The sequence below is a fragment of the Centruroides sculpturatus genome, unplaced genomic scaffold (assembly GCF_000671375.1).
Source record: "Centruroides sculpturatus isolate CEXI.00-Female unplaced genomic scaffold, Cexi_2.0 scaffold211, whole genome shotgun sequence".
Lineage (NCBI taxonomy): Eukaryota > Metazoa > Arthropoda > Arachnida > Scorpiones > Buthidae > Centruroides > Centruroides sculpturatus.
The window spans coordinates 505,578-529,462 of record NW_019384472.1 but is presented as its reverse complement, the minus strand read 5'-3'; the positions used below and the strand labels follow the sequence as shown (position 1 = coordinate 529,462).

Genomic DNA, 23,885 nt, shown 5'->3' with positions numbered 1-23,885 from the left:
AATTTAAATACAGTTTAACCCGATTATAATGTCATCGAATGTAACAACAACCATAATGTAACATAAAATTTTTATCAGTCCCACAATTTTACTATATTAGATAATGTTAAAAAACACACTTGTAATGACATAAAACCCTGTTTTAACATCATATTTAAAGCACTCCCAAATTTACAAAATTAGATTATGAATTTTATTTAATAAAGAAAGTACTACGTGTTTAGTCCCTAGGGTCTGAGTCCACTTCCTAGAATGACTATGAGTGGTACTCTCACCACCTGACTTCAGTGGGGTGAGGTTTGCCACAACTTTAAATGACGTGACAATTGGTTAGTCTGCATAGTTACTCATATTGTAATTTAGTATCAAATCAAGTGAAATGGCTAGCTTAAAAAAAGAAAGCTTTAATGTTAGACTGCAAAATAGATATAATTAAAGCAGTTGAAAGTGAAAGAAAAAAGACAGATGTATGCAGAGTCTTTGATTTAGCAAATTCTACAGTATGCACAATAATAAAAAACAGAGAATATTTTGAAAAGTTTTCAAGATGGTAAGGGACAAGTGAAAAAAATTAACTTATGTGAAAAAACCAATATTGATACTGCTTTAAGTGGTTGAACCAATGCAAAAGTTCCAACTTACTATTAAATGAACCGATACTAATGGAAAAAGCAGAATTTGAACAACTACTACTTGATACTAACTTCAAATGTTCTAATGAATGGCTAAACCATTTTAAACAAAGACATGGCATAAGTTTTGGAAAAGTGTGTGGAGAAGTAAAAAGTGTAAACCTACTAGACACCGAAAACTGGTTAAGAGATGTGTGGCCTAAATTAAGACGTTTATAATGCAGATGAAACTGGGATAATTTACAAACTTTTATTAGATAAAACATTTAAATTTATAAATGAAGTGTGTTGGTGGAAAACTTGCAAAAGATAAGATAACCGCTTTTGTTTGCACTAATATGACTGGTACAGACGAAAAAAAACTTCTTTTAATAGGAAAATCAAATAATCCAAGGTGTTTAAAAACATAAAAACACTACCAGTAAATTACAAAGCCAACAAAATGTCATGGATGACATCTGAGATTTTTCAAGAAGAAATTCAAAAATGGGTTAGAGAACTTATTGGTAAATGAAAAAAGTTTTACTCCTTGTCAATAATTGCCCAGCACATCCAATTTTAGAAAATTTAAAGAGCATTAAACTTGTATTCCTTCCTCTGAATTGTACTAGCATACTTCAGCCAATGGATCAAGGAATTATAAGAAGCCTTAAATCTTATTTCAGAAAAATTCTTTTACAAAAAAATATTACAAATATGGAAGATAACAATAAAATGGCAATTTCTTTATTAGATGTAGTTGAATTTTTGGAAAAATCTTGGTATAAAGTTAGTTTGCTAATAATAGCAAATTATTTTCTCGCCATGCAAAATTGTATAATAGTCAAACAGCTATTACATTTATGAATGGTGACAATAATGATGACTACATTCCTCTATAAGAATCAATTAAGACACTACAAAATTCAGAAAATGCAAATTTTTGTCATCTGCTGCTACTGAATACGAGAGTGTAGATGAAGCCCTTAAGCCCTTATCCCAAGTTAACTCGGGCAGGTTACATAGCGTTACAAAACAAACGGTTTTTTGGACCCCCGAAAAATGTTTTTTTGGATTTTTGGATGTTTTTTTAAGTCTCCAAATTTTTTCAAAAATTTTTTCCCACGTGAAAAAATTTTATCGCAATTTTAATCTACCTTTAATGACGCACGATTAATGCTTAATTGTTTTTTAATGGGATTTTTTTAATCAAATTTCATTAATCATTCTAAAGTTCTAGTGCACAGATTTTACTTCAGTAAAGTTATTTAAAGCTAGTTTCTGATGTCAAAAACGACCTCCAATAGTTTTTTAATTAATATATTTTATTATATATACGTTTAATTAAGTCGGGGGGAGTCGGAAATCGCAATAAAAAACGTAATTTTTGAAAAATATTAAAAAATATACGGCCAGCTAGTATTCACCCTACTTTAAACCCTTCTCCTCCTGAGACTTCTATGAGAATGTCCCAGGAAATCCAAAACCAGCTGTTCTCAAGGTCATCCAGCTGTAAACACAATGACTTTTCACAGAAAGGCGAGACAATGGAAAATAAAGTTTGAAGCTTTTTCTTCAAAATTAATGCATTTCTTTAGTTTTTTTCAAAGTATTTTTTTATGTTTAATTACATTAACATTAAAAATTGGTGGGTACCAAGGGAGTTAATAACATCTGAATTTTATACAGATGCAGATATTGTTGAGCAAATTAAATCTTCAGACAAAAAAATGATGATGATGATTATGAAACATCAGACAGAGAAAATAAAGTTCCATCAACCAGGAAAACATGTATGCAATAAGATTATTGAAAATGTTTTACAGGCCTTGGAAAAACTTCATCGGAAATAATGAACAAAGTGTATGATTTAGAAAATAATATTGATAAACAATTTTTAGGTGAAAAACACCTACAATCTAAAATAACTGACTTTTTTAAGTGAATATTATTATTGTGTCTTTTAAATTGGCATACATTAGTTTAACCTTTTTCTGCCTTCTGATATGACATTATTCTTAAAACCGGAAAAAGTGCTGCCATTATCAAAACTTAAGGCAAATAGAAATTTCTTATAAAAAGGTAATTTTTGAAATTTTTAATTACATTGATGTAAAGTTAGATATAATAATGTAAATAAAGTAGATTTAAACATTTAGTTTGCACTTTTATACATATGATGATAAATTATTATTACCATAATAGATACAGTATGCTGTTTTACCATTAAGAAGTAATTTTATGGTAATACATACAATGTTAAATTAGAATGGATTTTATAATAGATTCTTAAACACACTTGATACTGTTTACGGGACTGAAATTATGACCCTGCAGATAACAACACTCAGTTATAATGTCAAAAAATTGCCAGTCTCATGGATGACGTTATAATTGGTACATTTAAATGAAAATATCTAGTCTAGCAAAAAAATATACACACTATATTATAAAAACAGAGAAATTACCTTTTTTCCTTTCTGAACAGATGATGATAATGCTGAACAACCTATGTATAGAGAGGCATGAATTGGGTCAATGTAAGGTGGCCAGTCTATAACTGAAATTTGCATCATATTTAAAATTTGCTTGCTAGCTTTCTTCATTTCATTAGTTATGTGTTGTCTAAAAATAAAAAAAAGTTTATATAATTAAAAAATCTCATTAATTCATAGCACAAAGTACCTTCTCTTGTTTCTTACACAAAAAATTTTATACAAATGATATTCAATTAAATAATAATCATGAGTGTATCAAACTTGATCAAAAATATACAATAAAAATTGTTTGAAAATGAATAAAGCATAAAAAATTATCTGATTGATTTCTTTCCTTTCAAAATTTTTGCATTAATAATTCAATTGACATGTATTCTTACTATATGTTAGGTTGAACTTTTATGTCTTTATTCATAACCAAGGATCAAGGACTGATTAGAATTAGAAATCAACCAATAAGCATTCACATACTAAGAGTGAATATTAATTGGCTAAATTCTAACTGTAACTCTTAATCCTTGGTTGTGAATACAATCACTAACATTTTTATAAACTGTCAATTAATAAAAAAAAATTGTCTTAAAGATTCTGAAATACAAGTTTTATTGCAAAATTTAAATTGTTGTGAAAGTGCAATAAAGCACTTTATCTACAGAAATCATTTACTTAAAAGGTCATAAATTTCATTTACTGCAATCTTATTATCATAATCTAAGTACAGTAGAACGTCGATTTTCCGAATCAATTGGGGACTGGGGTTGTCCNTACATATTGATGCCAACAATGAAAGGACAGCTTAAATTTGTCTACCTACCTGAAAACAATGATAATTAAATAATAATTAAAATTAACTACAGTAAGTGAAGTCTTATACACATATTTTAACTTAAATGTTTTGGAAAACTTTGTGACTTTTTATTAAAAACACTATGTTGGCTAATAACATTTAATTTTATGTTAGGCCTCTTATAACCATTTTTTACTGAAGACCATGACCATAAAATCAACTTTTTATAAACCTTTAATGAATTTCAAATGCTACACAATGCACTTCAGGCTTTCTACAATAAAAGAAATTTACAATTATTAAAACTGTACACACGGATACATAAGACTTTCTCATGAACAAGAAAGGCTTATATATCCATGTGTATTGTTTTAATAATAGTAGTAAAATATGGTTATAAGAGGTATAACATAAAATTACATTTTATTAGCCAACATAGTATTTTTAATAAAAGACACAAAGTTTTCTAAATAAATGCTTATTGAATTAACATNAATAATTTAAATTGTTTAAATATTTTTAATTATTTAAAAACTTTTAAATATTATTCCACAAATACCTTTCTCTTGAATATTATATTATTATGATTCTTGAATATACTAGATTTAGTGAACTGACTGAATTTAGTATATTCAAGAAGCATAGTCAGACATTTAATTTATCATACATAAATATTAGACTAAATGCAATTATGCTTCCATATAAACACACATATATATTAATATCGAAACATTATTGACTTTGATAGAAACAAATAATCATTGAACAAAATTAGTGAGGAGTGTTTTTGTTCAAAAACAAACTACAAAATTACAGCAATGAGATAAAGCCAAGCATAACACAAATTCTGAAATATCATACTGATAAATTTTAACATTGCACTTTCATTATTTAGTCTGTTATACTACTTTTTCCAATATTCTTTTATAACAATCAAATAAAATAATTGAATATTTTGAGTAATTGAAAATTTAGACAAAATTCTGATGGAAAATGCTATATCTGACTTATTCATTACACTTTGAATATATATTTTGTAAAATTCATTGTCATTTTAGAAGAAGAATAATAAACTTTTAATGCTTATAAAACCAAACACTGTCCATGAATCAAAAATCACAAAACTGAAGATGTAACAGAGAATCATAATTACATCAACTTTAATTATACAGTTCTTTTTATATTTTTGCTTGAAACATGATGCATACAATAAATAAATATACTTATAAAACAGCTTTATTTAATAATGCAAAATATCGAAGATGTAAAATTTATGTAAACATGACATCTTGTTATATTTTTGATGAACATTCCATGCAAAAAATACATCATCATCAAAAATTTAAAAAAAAAAAATAATAATAATAAAAAAATCAGTTTTGTGCAGCAGAGCAAAAAATTTTTTTGTATGATTTTCATTTCCATTTGTGTGGAATAGTCATCTAAACTATAATCTTTATCAAGTAACTAACACCTTATTCGTTGCCAAGGGAGTTTATTAAAAACTAACGTTTTCAATCTACTCCATAGATCATTTTCAGGTTGAAACACATGAATTTGGAATAACAAAGAATAGAACACCAAATTCAAATTTAAAGTTAGATAAATACTGACAACATAGCAACTAATTAAAATAAAAATTAAAGTGTAAAAATACATAAATGTAAAAATAAATAACACAATTATAAAATACAATTATAAGCCACTATCCATTAACCAATAAAAATCATAAAGGTTCCCATAACACGATTGCAGATATGGCACAAATCATGAGCTACTTGTAAGTTTTTTAACAGCATACTTTCATGCTGAGGGTAGGCCCTCCACATCTCTGGCATTTATGCATTTTTAATCTAGCTTGCTCCTGTATATTTCCATTTTTTCGGCAGTTTTTGCTAAAGTTGGGGAGTGTACTTGTCTGACGATTTCCGCATCCTCCCATCTAACTACAGATCCTTGGCCTGAGCCATCTGGGCCAGTACCACTGCATTAGATCTTTTTCTAATATCATATTTATGCTCTCTGACCCTTACTCCTAGATTTCTCATTGTAACTCCTATGTACTCCTTTTTTATTCCTAACTGCTGGTTCTCGTACATAATCCTATAAACTCCTGCTTTATCTTCCTTCTTAATATCCCCTTTATCATTTCTTAGAATCTTGTACAGATTCAGAGCTTGTTTTAAGATCAACGTTGATCCTTTACTGTCTACAATCTCCTTCATGACAATTCTTATATTTTTGTTGAATGTACATTTTGTGTATTTAGTAGGTCATTGTTTAGAGGCCCTTGTAGTGCCTATCTCAAATTTATTAAAGGGAGTTTATTAAAAACGTTAGTTTTTCATTTATTGAAAACTAACATTTAATAAACTCTCTTGGCAACGAAAAAGTTCATTAAAAACTAACATTTTTAATAAACTCCCTTGGCAATAAATAAGGTGTTAGTTATTTGATTAATTATTTTGCTGAGTACGTTTCTGTTCAATATAATCTTTATTTTTTACAAAACATATTTTTGAATTACTCTAATTTTAAAAATTAATAATTATTATTAAAAAACTAATTTGGCTTATAACATATACTTACCAACTTGAGGTCGAACGTTTTGTTCTTTAGCACAAACATGTAAATTAACAATATTCCATGCTAATATATGACTCAGAAAAGAAGTGCAATAATCTGGTGGATTCATCATTAAATTATCATGTAATATTGCAGGAGAAATCTAAAGCAAACAAAAAAATNATATATGAAATTAATGTAATCATAATTCTAAATGCATCAAAAGCAGAATCAGAAAATGATCATGTATTTTACTGAAAACTTTTTGAAACAAGCTGCATACAAACAACACTTTTTCATATAACAAGATATTTATATGATAACTAAAACTATAAATATTATATTACTATTTATATAAATTCATCATTCGTGAAAAATCAGAAATTACCACAAAAACATAAAATTTTTATATGAAGTAATTTGTTTCTATATAAAATTTTGTTTTAGATGAAACAAAATAATAGTATAAGACTACATTATACTAAGTAAATATATTGAGCATATATTTGTTCAATATTGATTTGTGTATTTTCATAAAACTAAATCAGATTTAATGCATTTTTTAAATAAATTTGTTTTAATACTATTAATTTACTGTACATGTATTTTATAGATATATTTTCATTTTTCACTACAATAAAAAATTTTAATTTTTAAAAATGATTATATCATTCAAATAGTAATTCTTTTCTTAACCAGAGATAAACCTAAATATTTTATTTGTAGATATGTCTTTCAATTTTAATATCATCTCAACTGATGATTATTATTATTACACACTATAAATTACTAATAAATTTTCAAAACTACATATTAAGTTAGATTTCACTTCCTACTGCAAGATCTGTAGACAATACTAAAGTTTAATTATTAAATTTAGCTACTGATCTATTATGATGTTAATAAGAGTTTAATTTTTTATTCCATACAAATAATTAGAATCTTGTCTTATATAAAAAATTATTTACACTAAATCAACTATAAAAACTGAACTTACAATTCATCATTTACAGGTTTTGTTGCAATTTCGTAATCTACAGAGGCATTCAATAAAGTCTTTTCTGCCGAACGTAACTGATGATTTGTTTCCCATCCAATATTTTCCAAATTTACACATACTTTGTTGATTCCAGAAAAATCAAGGTTTGTTTTTATGCTTCCTCCAAATTGAGATTTTAAGCTATCGTCAAAAACTCCTAAATATCTGAAAAAAAAAAACAGCAAAGTGCAAAGTATGTTTAAAAATAAGTAAAATAACTGAAAATATAAAATTTTTTCTCATCACAAATTTATAAACTTACTTTAAAAATGTAAGATCACTATCAGAAAATATATGATGAAGAATCATTCCATTGTGACTCCACCTAAGCTTTCTTTCCATTTCGGTCCACTTCAAGGCATCTGACCAATTACTAATATTCCGATAACAATCTATTACCTAAAAGAGCCTTTTAAGTTTACACTTTCTTAAATTTAATGTAAAGATAAAAAGAAATTAAATCTTACATGCTGCATCAAATATGACTGTAGATGTGTGTTGGTATCCAATTTCGTTTCTGACATATCTTTCAATTCTAATTGTCTTAGAACTTTAGAAATAATTTCACTTTCTGATATCATATTTTTATGTTTGTTTATTTCATCAATTAAATTATTTTCATTTTCCTGATTAGTATAGCTTGAATTCACTTGAGTAGTATTTAATGGAATAACTGGATGACTTAATGAATAAAGTATGCATATGTATTCAAATGCTGCAGTCTCAAATCTATGAAAAAAAATATTAGATGTTTAATACCACAAAGAAAATGTATATAAGTGCTTTATGATTAAAAATAAATAAATAAATAAATAAATTGTAGAAAAATATACCTGCTAGCAGCTTGATCAACAGCAGCTTTTATCCAAGTAAATTTTCTACCATGGCATTCTTTACACCAGTTATACAATCCTAATATAGCTTCAGGACATCGGAGACCAATTAATGCTTCAACAATATACATTAAAACCTGATCAAATTCCAGTCCCTACAAAACATCACTTTATTACTTCATGCAGTAATATTTTATATTAGATTTACAATAAAGACAACTCACAATTTAAAATTTAAAATCACATAGTACAACAGAATTATTAAATTCTAACACACATTTACATTCTAAACTTCTAACCACAGAGATAAATAAATATTTTATAGTATATCTAATAGATTCACATTCACATCAGACTTTAAAAAATATCTTTAAGTTACTCACTAAAAGGATAAAATTATCAGATTATCATAGCTTTTGTAAATGTATATTATGAATCAAAAATTATTTTAGATTTTATATAACTGAAAAATAATAATAATACAACTGGGGTAGTATATCTGTCAAAAAGTAAAACAGGTGTCCTGTGTATATTCTAAAAAACATCAATATTTTAGATGAAAGTGCTCTAATATAATTAAAATGGTTAGCTATTATAAAAGACAAAAATCTGCATCCTTTATGAAATACAATATTGGAGTGAAATATAGTATTTGAATTTTTTGCATAAATTTGTTAAATTTCTAGTTTCTTTAAATAATGCATTTCTTTTCAACCTGTATTTTGATTATATTTGCATTCAAATAATTGATGTTTATACTATTATCAATCAATTATAATATAAAATTATTTCAGTAAAACCTATATGGAATTGCTCTATACTGAATTTTTTCCCATTTTGGCAGGTTTTCATTTTGAATAAGTTTTAATATTTATTTTTTTAATCTTTAAATTAGACCAGAAAATTTTGCACACTCATTTTTATAATAAAATCATTTTTACGTGCATGAAATAAATTTGATTATCATCAAATTAATACAAAGTGATTTCAACTAATGATGGGAATATTCTATTCCATTTTAAAAAGTCGTCATTGTTCCCAAAAACTTGTGTTAGGTATTCAAATATTTCTGGGATTTGATCCTTATAAGATCACACAACAGCAAACAGGCCAATTTGAGTACCAAGAACTAGTGTCTTGCTCTGCCATCAGAAATTCCAATTATATACAGTAATACAGAGACTAAGTTATCTGTGATCTGACTTCTCACAAAGTTTTAATACTCTAATTAACTGCTAACTTTATTTACTGTAAGTACTAACAATATTCCACTTGTTCATGAATATTCGGTACTAGTACCACTGTGTTACCTTAATCTCACCATTTCAATGAATTACATTTGTTGCTTGTTCTCAAGAACTTGGTTCTCAGAAACTCAGTCAATTTTTGAAAGTTTCAATTCCTAAAATTATTTGATTCTGTATGTGGTCAATTCTAACAAAGACATACCTACATGTCTCCTTGTCATATGAAAACCATTTCTCTGACAAGGTTCGAAATCATTCTCAGAACAGTTTGCCTATCTCTGCAGAGACTGTTAAACACAGAAGCAATTTTACTTATTCGTCTATAAGTGAATTCTTAATTTCTCACTTAGTTCAGGTTAATAAATTAAATTCTTTGTACCCAGTACTGGAATGAATGAGCATTTTGCTCATTCATTCCAGTACTGGACAGAATTCCAACTTATAGTAAAATTTAACATTAAAAAAATTGCTTCATTCAAAAATATTTTTCATTTAGGCAAGTTTGTTTTCTTCAAATTCCATTTTAGATAGATCTTACTGTACTTAATCTTAAAATTTTTAGTTACCTGAGTATTTTTTGCTTCTGTCATTTCTTCTAACAATTGATAACCTTGTCTTACTGCCATAGCTAATTGGCCAGATTGTAATGCCACTACTAATGTTGCCATTCGAACACGTGTTAACCATTCAAGACACGTTGCTTTATTTGTACGAAAAAATGTTCTCACAGTCTAAAAAAAGAAACACAGAAGTTCAAAATTTAAATTTTATCCTAAAATAAAACTTAAATCTTATTACTCTAAATTTAATCATTTGTTTAAAAAAGCTTAATTTATTCAATAATAATAAAATTCTCTTCTTTTTATAAATACTTTTGGAGGCGTTGATAATGTCAGAGCACAGCCTTCATATGCATTATACATCAGTTTCTCCAAATGTTCCATTATATCCAATAATAATCGTACACGTAGCAAGTCATTTCCATTACAATCTAATGTTAAAAATATAATAATAATAATAATATTAAAAGTTGTATTTATAAATGCAAAAATTTAAGTTAACTAGGTAATCTATTTGTCAGAAAGAATATTGAAAGTTCTTACTGGCAAATGATAATAATTAATAAAATATGGATTATTATTATATTAAATGAAATTTCCAAGTTCAAAAATAACCATAACAGTAATCTTAATTAAATATTTAGAAATTACATCATTAATTAACTTTTTTCCATAATGAATAGAATTAAAAGTTCAATTAAAACAATATAGAACAGCACTAAGTAAATATAAATTCACGTTTTTTAAAATTACTAGCATTAATTCAAATGAAAAAAAATCTGTATCTGCAGTTATGTTGTCAACATTGGTATGTTAATATGTAAATAAAACTCATCTTATATTCACTTGATTTTATAATTAAACTTTTAATATCATTTATGGATAAAATGTTAATATTTTATCAGGGTCAACAACACAGCTATAAGTGAATGTAACAGTCTTGATTTAGACATAACATAAAAACAATCCCAGAATATAGTATTTGAATCTTTATTAAACTAATTTTTTATATAATAATAAGAACAATGAATTTTATATTATTAAGTCAAATCTATTTTTTTAAATGAAATTTAAATAGAACAATATTACAAAATAATTATAAGCTTTTCATTACACAAGTATTCCTTACTTAACGCAGGATTTGATTAACGTGCAAAATTAACTTTGGCAATTTCTTTATATATGCAGCAGAAATTTTAATTAACACAGCTTTAACAGCAGTCTTTACTTAACATAGATGTTTTTCTTGACAAATAAGATGTTGACGAATTTGCTAATTTTGTGCAGAGGGTAATTCAATATAGATATATAGTTTAATTATAATACTTGTAAAATTTAAAACATTATTGCTAATGCGATATTGTATTCTTTGTTTAGAAGCTTACTTTAAAACTATACTTCACATTTTGTGTAAAATTAATCGTAATGTCTGTAGATAAAATGCATATCAAGCATACTAAATATGCTTTTTAAGTTTCATAAATGGTATAACACTTCACAAACAGTAAAAAATACTCAGTGTATGGGAAAGATGCTCCTAAAATGTCAGATAGGTCAAATGTGATTTTGAAGGTGATCATTCAGGAAATTTTGAAGTTAAGATACAAAATGTACGGGATGCCCAAAAGCTGTTAAACAGAAATTTCAGGAACAAATTGTTAAAAATCAATGAATAACAACTCATAAACTTGCAAAAAATCTTAGTGTATCACCGACATAAACATTGTGAATATTTATCATAAAAAGCTTTTCTTACAAATGACAAAATTAAAATGAAAATATTTGTTATTAACCAAAAATTTGTTCTTGTGGGTTGAAATTGTTTGGTTCAGTTACCACTGTATTAACATGATTTTGATACATGGTAGCATCAAGGGATTAATTAATTAATTGCATTAATCAAGGGATACCTATAGTAAATATGTAGTGTTTCATAATTTTACTAAACTATTAAAATAAATTATTTTAATCATAAAAACATATAAATAAGTAAGAAATAAATAGATATTTTTTAACATTAATAGTTAAAATAGTTTAAGACAAATATTTCAAGGTATGTTACTATAAAAACTAACTGTTTTATAATGGACTAATTATAACAGTTATATTTCAGTGAATATTGTTACAAAAACTTGCATAGAATATCCTCTTGTTAGATCATTTCATACTACTTTTTAATTATGTTTTTATTGATTTCAATATTGATATATTCACAATAATATATTATGCATACTTCATTATTGAAGCCAATTTGATTGTTTATTACTAATAAATGTGAGAGCCCAGACTTGACAATAAAATTTGGAACAAAATTTTCATCAAAATTTATTAAAGCTTGCTATAATTTTTCCCACGATTAGTAACTGTAACTGATTATATCTCTCAATGGAATCACTTCCCTTTCCCAGGCGACACACTGAATGTGTCACCCAGAACTGATGATCAAAATTCAACCATTGGCCCTGACTTTTAATATTTCCAAATAAGGGCATGAAAAGAAACTGGAAGGACCTCCTAATAAAAAGAAGGAGATCAAAGACAATTGCTGTTCGTTTGTCATCATCAATAGTTCACCACCTTTGGACTAATCTTCTTGCCTGGTCTTTTAGGATGCTGCTTAAGCCATTGCCCATCATCTACTTGTCTTAAGACATCAAGAGACTTTTGCACTTTTTCAACTCATTGAAGACTATAACAAACCACCTGGCAAACCAGAAGTTCATTGATTCACTGATCCTGCAATTCCCAAAAGAACCAATCTCAATTTAACTAAGATACTTATCAACTCACAGACTATTGTGAACTCTCTCTCTTGGTCAGGGACCCACAATATTAATGCTAATAGCTACTTTGTAGAGATCCTTATAAAATTAGCATCTAGCTAAGATTCTTATATAAATTATGTACAGAAATGTAAATTGCTTTGTAAATAAATGGATATTGTTTAACGTTAAATTTGTAGCGGAGTACACTTCTGGTTGTCTCTCAGACCTTCTCCATCCCAGGTCCGAGCACCTACACATGGCTGCTTGCGCGCAAAAATACACTTAACAGCCATCAAGCTTTCTGTGTCTGTCCATAGGACACAGTGGTGTCAATCCTGACAACTTAATCATTGCTGACACGATGTCAGTCCTTTAGTCCCATGGCATGGAAGCATAGGGGTGTTTTGCACATTGTCACATAAATAAAGCAAACAAAATGTAAAAAAATCTGACAAAATAAATATATATGCAGCAATTTTGAAAAACAGAACAATGATAGAATTGGTTTAATAAAATTTATATTGTTGATATTAATATATTTAATTCAAATTAAAAATAAATCTTTTATATAATTAGTTTAATAAATATGAATATACAACTTACTTTGACTAATTTTAAGATTTTCTTGTTTCCCAGCTTGCTTTGCATAACTTTTAATTGCACCTAAAATAAATACACACAAAAAAAATCTTAATTTATAATTTCAATAACAAAGATTATATTTTAAAAAAATATAATACAAAATTTGTTGATCCAAAATCTAACTACAAAATCAAGATTATTTTTAAATTAAAGATTTCATTCCATATAGATGACTGCATAAAAAAAACTAATTGTTATTTATCTAACTACTACAGAATTTTCATTCATTTGATTAATGAAATAAATAATAAAATATGTTAAATATATCAATTCTGAAAAAAATTATGTAGTACAAGTTAATTTCTTTATGATTTCAATGTATTAAATTTTTTTAAGTGCAAAACTTTTTATTGAAATCTAAAAATTTAAGAAAATTTCAATTAAAAATTCTTTAATTGGATTTCTTACAACAAATAAATCCTTCAGATGAAAAAAATTAACATAAATTAAATTCATAATCCCATGTAACAATTTTCAGTATCTATAGTAAATAATAGCTGTAGCCTGACATGATGTGTGGTATAGTCTCATGCAAAACATTCCATTTACTACAAATGCCATTTATGAATGATGTGTCATTTAAAATGTGCTTCCTGAATTTTTTTTGTGTGTTTATGACCTGGTCTTGTATGACAAGTATGAATCCTTCTGTCTTTCCAAAGAGATATCTAAAGTCAGCCAGCAGTCTGACACAGTTCTGTCAACATAGTCTGGGCTGAAATGAAAGAGAGCTTACCGTGAAACTCCTTTCAAGCCCAAAATTGTCTGATGATGGTTTGTTTTGTTTGTTAAGTTATGGCAATGCAACACTTGGGTGATCTGCCTAGGGGGATGCTTTCCAGGAAGTCTTTTCAGGGTAACTGGTCCCTATTCATGTGTTACAGACATAGAGAAAATCCAGAAAACTCCATGTGGCCAGCCCATCTTGACAAGGCATGAATCCATGACCAAACTCCCAGTTTTCAGGGAATGGAACTGCTTGGCCACTGGTGGGCCATCTGATGATGGTATATGTGTATTCTGTGTATTGTGTTAGATCCAGGTCAGTGTTGTGTAAGTCTAATGGTGTGCTGTATTGTCTGCAAGTGTAACAGCTTTGATGATTCCTATAAACTCTTACTGTGTCCATATTTGTTTGTAGTTTATGATATCTGTGAAGTCTAGTTATCCCTCTTTACAGAAGAAGAGTTGGCCTTTCAATGGAGGACTTAGGGTGGTGTTTATTACATTTTGTTAATGTTGTTCATGTTTTCCTTTGTTGTTCTAGGTCTGTATGTGTACAATATATAACTCCAAATGAATGTGTCAATACTGGAACAACTTAGGTGTTGGTTACTGTAAATGTGTTTTGTATTCATCTGTTATGTTCTTTTCTTACTCAGTTTAATTTGTACATGTTCTATATTGTTTGTCCTATTGAAATTCTAAACAATTGTGAATCTCACTGTCACAGATTAAACGAGGTCTCCATTTCCAAGTGTAAAAAAAAAGTCTGCTTTCTTTGAGATTCTTTTTTCAGGGTGAAGTGTTTTGCATTTGTCTAGGCCAAACTCCATTTAAATAGTTAAATGAATAAAGGTGTGTAACTTCTAACAAGTGATTTAACTGTGTTCATGTGGATTAAAGTTTTATGCTGTCCATAAATATATATGAAGTGAGATAATATTTATTGTATTGTTCTGTTGTTTGATGTCTTATCCATATTTTGTATCATTTAACCTATTAGATAGAGAGTTTAAAGCCAGATAAAGAGTGGACTTAATGAATCTCCCTGAAAAATGCCTCTCATGTTTATTAAGTTATGGCAACGCAACACTTAGGCGATCTGCCTAGGGGAATGCCTTCTGGGAAGTGTTTTTTAAGGGGAAACTGGCCCCTATTTAGGTGTTACAGGCAAGGAGAAAACCCGGAAACTTCACATGGCCAGCTCGTCCAAATGAGGCACGAACCCATGACCTGTAAGGAACCAAGTCCGAGCATTATTTTTAGTTACTTTTTATTTTGCTTTTTATTTTATTTTTGTTTGGGGCTTATGTTTTGTTAGGACAAAGGCTTCTTCACCACTCACCTTAGAAACTTAAAAATAGAAGAAAACCAACTCACCAACGAGAAAAAGCACTGTAAAAAAAAACTCTCACACACTTGCATTGCTGAGTGAAGAAAAAGTAAGTCCATACCAAGAAGAGGGGAAAGACCCCACAGGCACAACTCAGGAACTTGCTAAACCTTAAAGAATAAAACATCCCAAAAATTGTCAAAAAGAATAATGTAAAAGGTTAGCGAGTATTGTCGGAAAATAGGCTGCCAGGCAAAAAGAAGAAGTTCAATGTTAGAGATAAGTATGTAAATGAGGGGAGTGATCTCAATCAGAATTGTGATGTAACCTCATAGTATAAAGTCCGAACCTCAAGTGAAGATGACCAAGGTGAGCTTCTGTTAGCAACAAGCATGGTGAGCTTCATAGCAGCGAACGACAAGAGGTGTCCGATAGTGATAAAGGTGTTCCAAGGTGATTAGAAGTTATTCGAGTTGTGGATCGAAGAGAATTGAGGAAAAAGGTTCCTAGTATATTGAGATGATGGTTAGGACCTTACTTCATAAGAATTGTTGTACATAAGTTAAGTCTTTGAATTTTTTGTCGAGTTCCAAAGGGGAATAGATTTAAGTTAGCAAATAGATTAATTTGAGTTTGTCGGGTTAATTCTTATTGTTGATTTTCTTTGAATAAATTTGTTGTTACTAATTGTTTGTAACTAATTTTTGTACATAGTCATTATTAGAATTATTAAATATTGGATTGTTTTTGACTAACTTTGCAATTATTTAATTTGGTGCACACTTAAAGTCCAGGCCTGGCACATTAATGCAAATCCGCGTAAAGTACCCATTAGGTAATGGCTATTTCTGGCACACAGTTTGTGTCGATAATCATTGTGAAAGGCGTAAAAATAACTTAGTACTTTAAAGACCAAACTCCCAGTGTTCAGGGTACAAAGACTGCTTGGCCACTGGTGGGCAAGATGCCCTCAGGACATGCTAAAAAAAAAATGCTATTTGATTTGATTTGATGTATCTGTCATGAAGCTTGTGGTTAGTGTTGTTCTCAAGTGCTGCTTTGTTTTCTATAAATGTAATGGTGTTGGATGTATTTTGCATAGTGTATGCGATAACCATGAATACGGGATGCTGTCAAATGTCTTCCTGTAATCTATATGCTATATGTAAATTTCTGTATTATTAGTGTACTTATAGAATTATTGAATCTATGAGTAACAACTCTTTATATCTGATGTTATTTCTATGACAGTGATTTTATTGTTTTGTGGGAATGTTATATTGTTGTACACGACGACAATAATAATATTTTAATTTGTTCTATAAGATTTACTCTTCAACAAAATTAAAATTCCTACCACATTCCACAAAACAGTACTTCAAATAAGAAATTTAAATATCAACTGACAGTTGTTAAGTAAGAATTTTATCTGTTGAACCAATTTGATAAATTTTAATTTTTAATTCTTTTTTTATCTTTTTGTCTTTAATTTTTACATTTCTGTGTAAATATTGTGTATTTGAATTTGTTTATCATCATTTATATAGGTATAATGGGTAGTAAAGTATTTAAAGTACAAGTGACAGTGGAAAGATAATAGAAAAAGTATAAAGAATATGGAAAAACATTGAACCAAAAGAATAAATAATCAAGCTCAGTGAGTACAGATATAAATTACTTAAATGTTAAAAATACTGTAAGTTTTTTGCAAAAAAAGTTATAATTTCATACTGGTATTATTTAAAGAATGTTAAGATAGACATGTTACACTCTATTTTTGGATACCTTATGTCAATATTGTTATTGTTTTAATATTGAACAATAAAGTAAATTTAAGTAATTTTATCTTAAATACTACTGCCATAATATTATTGGTTTTAAAAAGTTTTTATATAATTGTTATAGAATGTAAACCTGTTGAAGAGGGCCTTCAAACTCAAAACAAAAAAGTGTACAGATGAAAATAAAGATATTTCGTTTTGCCTTTTGACTAAAATTTCCTCTTTGCTAATCTGAAACTTCACCAGTATAATGAGTCCTATTAATAAACAAAGTCCAAGCAGACAATATATACACAGAAACTTAATTTTTAATAGTGAGGTTGAAGCCGAAGTTTTAAATGCAAAAACATGTACATCAGACATTCAGCACCGCTTTCCTGTAAGCCTAGAAGTTTGACAATGGTATTTAGAATGTCAAGCATGATTCCACTGACTATCCAAACACAATTGTCAAACTTCTAGGCTTACAGAAAAGCGGTGCTGAACGTCCAACATACATGTTTTTGCACTTAAAACTTCGGCCTCAACCTCGCTAATGTTTCAATTTACAAATATAAAAATTATTTTCATTGTCAATTCTCAATTTTACATTATTTAACTTCTAACACTGTAGATTATAGTAATTAACATAGTATCTAATAGCAATCAAATCTTTACATACCTAAAGTTTCATCCAAATAAGTGGTGGTTAGGAAGTAAATTAATGTTTGAAATAAAACAACCTGCAATACAAGGAAACAAAATACAAACTATGATAATGCAATGCCAAATATGTTCTACAATTTCTGATGGCTAAATTACAGAAAACATGAAACATGCCTTCCCTGCTGATATTCTCCAACAAAGACCTACTTATCCTCACCAGCACATTGCCTGATTCTTCTGCTATTTCTTTGCTGAGTCAGTTACATACATACTTGAATCCATAAAGAGATTTTGGCTGGACTTTCAACAGAAATACATCTGTGTATTAATCACCTAAAATCTCGATACATAAAGACCAGGGAATGTGAGGAGCATTCTCAGTGTGCTCAATGAATGTAATGCCAGAGACTGAAAAAGTAACTGAACATTGAAGTGGTATAGTGAGCTAGAGCAAGATCTCACCAGAAGAGCACTTTATATCCATAATGCTTATCTATGAAAGATCAAATGCTTCTTCAAACACTCCTCAATATAAACCATAGCCATTATAATCTCGAAATAAAAGGTTCCAAAATTGTCCAGATATTGCCACACAACCCATTTCTTTGGGAATTTTTTTCACCCTTAAATTTGAAGTCTTCCAGGACATCAGTACATCCTGGGCATGGTAGAAATGGTGTTCTGAAATGCTGGATGAGTCTTGAGGTAGGTTTCATCATCAACATGAATGACTTTTCCCTCAGATTTTTTCAGGATTTGTTTGTATGCATTTTCTGCACGAAGTTCCCAATTCTGAGTACTTGGAACTGTGGTTTTAACCTATCCTTTTATGCCCAGTATACCAAGTTTAATGGCAACTAGAATTGATCAAAGCAGATTTACTTTTGCAGCTGCAGCAGTTGATGAAGTGTTGGATTTCAATTTGAAAGGTCTACTGACCTTGCCCTTCATTTTGTCAGTAGTAATGTTACGTGTTCAACCAGGTAACAGCTTGAAACTTCCATCTTCACATTCTTCATATCTACAAAACCTTGTGTACAATTAAACAGCTTGCCAACTCTAATAAAGTGCTGGATCATTTTGCATTTGCCCCTGCTGGATACCTCTTCAAAATACTTCACAATATATTTAGTGAGAGCTGCATGTTCAGCGTGCTTCATTTTAAGTTTGATCACTTCCAAACATTAATTCCATGGAATTCAAATATAGAATATGTCAGCATACGCACATGTTATATTTGGCGCAGTGACACTTTCTGCAGCACACAGAATTTTGAAACCAAATTACATTAATTTACTTCCTGACTACCACTTAAAGTATCAGCAATCATTATATTTGATGATATAGTTTTCAACTAAACATAATAAAAAGCTAATAAGTTGTTTTAAAAAACTTCATTTAAATAATTTCAGCTTTCTTATATCAAAATGTAAGTAGTCACTAACCTTCAATTGTTGTGAATGTTTCTTGTGGTTTTCCAAGAGGTGTTCTCAATTTATTTAACACACAAAGTTGTGCTACTTCCCAAGTTGTCCAAAACCACAACAAAGAATTGTTGCTCACCATCAAAGTCATCAACATTCCACTAAGTTTAGACTGTTTATCAATATGTTGACTTGTATAAAACAATCTATAAAGCCAGTTCTTATCTCTGTTAAAACATACAAATTATTAAAAAAATTATGAGAGTTAAACATTTTATATAAATAAAAATGATTTATACAGTTAATTCACATTTGTTTTCTTCTCAAGAGTATAGTAAAAGCATTCTACTCATAAATCTCTCCAAATAATTTTATACAGTAGAGCGTCGTTTATCCGAAAGTCAATCATCCAAAAGAATTCCAGTCGGCAAATTTAAATTTTCGCCAGTGCTGTGGTGCTGCAATCTTTGGCTACGTCTTGGGCTACTCAAATATTTTACGTTTTTGATATTAAATTAACTTCTGAAGTATAATTTTTTATTGTTTTTATATTTTTCAATATATTTATCTTGTTTGTACAAAATAAAAAAATAATTTTTAATGATACAATAGTCTTCATTAGGCTTAACATCAACGAAAATTCAACGCAAAGCGACACGCAATGGAGAAAAATTTCAACATGGGCTAGATTAACATTTTTTCGTACATAAGCGGTTATCTGAAATATCGATTTTCCAAACAACCCCAGTCCTCAACTGATTCGGATAAACGACGATCTACTATACTTTGTCCAACATGTATTGAAGAAAGTATAAGTTCTTTCTCCAAAACAGAAAATACTACTGAAACTTCTCTTTAACCAGTCTAACATCAATTTTACCCCATATATAATCTCAACACAAAGCTAAAACTAGCAATATTTGCCCAATATAGTCATTTGCTTTTATAACCACTTAAAAGAAGTTTTTTGGACAAATAAGCTAAAATGTTATGTCCTTCGAATCTGACATTCATCCAAGTACAAGAATTACTCAGAAAACCATTTTATTCTCAGATGCATTTTGGATCAGAGTTCTTGCCAATGTAAAAGCATTTAAATAAAACATCTGAGAATAAAATAGTTTTCTGAGTAATTCTTGAATTCCGGTGATTGTCAGATTCAAAGGAACATTTCAGCTTATTTGTCCAAAAAACTCCTTTTAAGTGGTTATAAAAGTTCATAATCTTACCTTTATAACATGATTTAAAAATATAACCATAATATAAATCAACCTATTCTCATTTAATATAATTATGAAAAATAACAATACATAATGACCTTTTCAGTTAATGAAACTATTATAACAGAGAAAAAACAATAAAAAATATTTGTTTAAAATTTCATATAAAAATTTTACTTATTATGTACTTACTCTGGTTCAATTCCTTGAAGAATGTAAGTCATAACAGTCTTAAAATTATAAGAATGAAAAGTACTAAGTGGAGATCGATTCATATGACCACGACGAACTAACCAAATATCAGATATTGTTATTTCACTATGATCCAGTTGTGTTTGATCAAGTTTTACAGCCTAACCTAATCCAAGTCTTCCAACTGAAAATGGGAATCCACTAAAAAAAAATAATTACAAAAATTAATAAACAATTTCATAATATCCCCATTTTTAAAATATCAACTGCTTTCTACTATCAAAGCCATACAAATATAGTATCAGATAAACTATTGTAAAATTATATACAAATCTTACCTAGTAATTATATGTAATGGCAAATACATAAAAAAATTACTAAATTCTTCTTGCACATCTACATTACTGTCACTTAATTTAAGAACACAGACTTCATAGCATCTACATAATTCAAAAACCATATATTAATTAAACAATATTCCTAAAAATATGAATTTTAAAATAAAAATATATTCAGTAGTAAAATAAATTCTCAAAATTTTACCTTTTCAATATGTTTTCGGGCAATGATGATGCAGAACCTTTTACTAATGTTTGCAGAACTCCACAGCATGCTTTAGTTAATAATGGATCAGTGGTATATGCTATAAAAATTAGATATATGTATTTTAAAGTATATGTCTATTGAAACAATTAGAAATCAAACAAGCATTTTTTTCACAGATAAAATGAAACTTAAATAATTACATAACTGCATTAAGCAGGAATATCCCACTTAGTTTCAGTTAATGCATTCCAAAAGATTATTACATTAATTGAATCTGCACTAATCAGAACATACATTTAACAAGAAAATAACAACTCATTTTAAAAGGAATTTTTTTTTTTTAACTTGAAAAATTTAAACTGACTTAATAAAAGATCATAAAATACATCACAACAGGATGAAATAAAAAAAATTGCTATTAAACATTTTTTACTTTATTTTACAATTAAAAATAAAAATTATCCAATGTTGTTTGGACTTGCCTTCTCTTGTTTTCTGCATGAAGCTTCCGGTAGCACCAAATTGCATTTTTGAATGCTCTTTTGTGTCAAAGCTGTATAATTTTTATTTGGATCATTATCCAAAATTATGACAATGAGGACCTTTTTGTGCTGCAAATTTGAAGTTTTTGTACATAATAGTCTGAAATTTGCAGCACAAAATGTAACATGTATGTAATGAGGGGTAAACAACTGGACAGTGCTGTTAGCCATTTTCTCAATCTAACTTGTGTTCAAGTACAAATTTCCTTGCACTTTTCAAAAAAAATATGCAAGTTTATCATTAAGAACTGTAGTTATAAATTCTCTTTTACATAACAGAATAGCAAATGACCACATTATAGTGAATCATCGTACGTTAACCAAATTCTCTGGTTTATAATATGCCCATGCTAAGTAAAATCAAACTATGTGACATATTCCTATATATATACAGTGGGTGATCGGTTAACAAACAGTTCAGTTAACAAACAAATCAGATAACGAACACTTTCACGAAAAATTTTTTATGTTCGGACAATGAACACCTCACAGAACAAACACAAGAAAAAGCGATGTAAAATGATGAATACCGATTGGTCTTCCCTTGCTTTAGGCAACAATTCGAAACTTTATGAGTATGAGAGACGTTAACATTGACTCTCAACCCAGTTTAAATTGATTAGATAGTATTCTTCTGAACTTTGAAACTCTCCCTTGTATTTCCAGCTTCTTATTTTTCTGACAGAAAGAATTTTTTATAGTATTCGCAAGACTGTCGGGCGGGCACTTGTTAAGTTTTATGTTGGTTTTCATTTTCGAAAGGTGAGAGTATAATAGCAAAGGTAGAGAGTGGGAAGATGTCTGATGTTGCTGGGCAGTATGGCTTAAACAGGTCTACAGTAGGCTGCAGTTCAATCTTATCCAAGAGACATACAGTATAATCAATAAGACTCAAGCAGCTAAAGGAGTAACAAAAATCACATCTGAAAAATAAAGAGCATTGAAGAGCTCATAATGGAGCCTGAAACTGATTTAACGACAGAAGAACGCCAAGAACACTTGAATGAAGAACACCAAGTAACTCGACGACATATGTTTTCTTTTGAAAAAGAGGATTAATGCTGATATCTGCTATTAAAGATCTTTTGAAGAAGTGGGAGGATGTCAGAACAACGGTCTTAGAATGGCATCCAAACCAGATTGAGGTTAATAGGCTTAGGGATCTCTACAATTACAATGCTATTAACTACTTCGAAAAAATCCTGAAGAAGAGAGAAAAGCAATCAACATTAGACAGATTCTTTAACCCCCACAAATGGAAAAAACATGACTAATAAAAATGCAAGACTGTGTATATATGTATTTTTATTATTACATATAAATAAATGTAGTAAGAAAGTATATATTTTTTATTTTTTGGGGTCTCCAGAATGAATTAATCAAATTCCCATAAAAACCTATGGTAAATCGATAATGGTTAATGAACAATTCGGATAGCGAACAAAGTCTTGGAAGGATTATGTTCATTAACCGATCACCCACTGTATATATATTTGAAAAAATAATAATATTAATTATAACAGCAACAACAAACGATACTAATTTTTAAAAATCTTGTTAAATTTGAAATAATAAACAAGACACTTTAAAAACTTATTGCCCATCTGTTATTAATAATTAATTTAAAATCAATTCTACTTATTAAAATTGTTAGATGATGGCAACTTGGTCACCTCTAACTAACTTAAAAATAAAAAAACTAATATTGAAAAAAAATCAGCCTGGAAATCTAGAAATTAAATTAACTAAATATGACTCATTGTTGATGGCTTTGAAAGTCACCAATGACTAGAATACAAAAGAAATTTTGCAACTTTTAATTATTTGACCTAATAGCAATTAATGATACATAAGTAAGTGATATAATTTATATTATGATATAACATAATATAATCATATTAAGGAAAAACAATATAGTTAAGTGAAAACTAA

The 23,885-nt window shown here is 28.5% G+C and overlaps 1 protein-coding gene across 1 annotated transcript in view; it reads right to left on the bottom strand.

Moving 5' to 3' along the window:
- The window catches only part of LOC111621206 (serine/threonine-protein kinase SMG1-like), a 178,427-nt gene that overhangs the window by 81,611 nt on the left and 72,931 nt on the right, over window positions 1-23,885 (bottom strand). Inside the window, 13 exon segments of the mRNA XM_023363285.1 lie at window positions 3,080-3,236; window positions 7,459-7,665; window positions 7,763-7,899; window positions 7,968-8,229; window positions 8,334-8,488; window positions 10,147-10,311; window positions 10,453-10,571; window positions 13,509-13,568; window positions 19,475-19,680; window positions 20,866-21,066; window positions 21,204-21,305; window positions 21,409-21,545; window positions 21,894-22,022. Coding sequence (XP_023219053.1) covers window positions 3,080-3,236; window positions 7,459-7,665; window positions 7,763-7,899; window positions 7,968-8,229; window positions 8,334-8,488; window positions 10,147-10,311; window positions 10,453-10,571; window positions 13,509-13,568; window positions 19,475-19,680; window positions 20,866-21,066; window positions 21,204-21,305; window positions 21,409-21,545; window positions 21,894-22,022 — 2,037 coding nt within the window.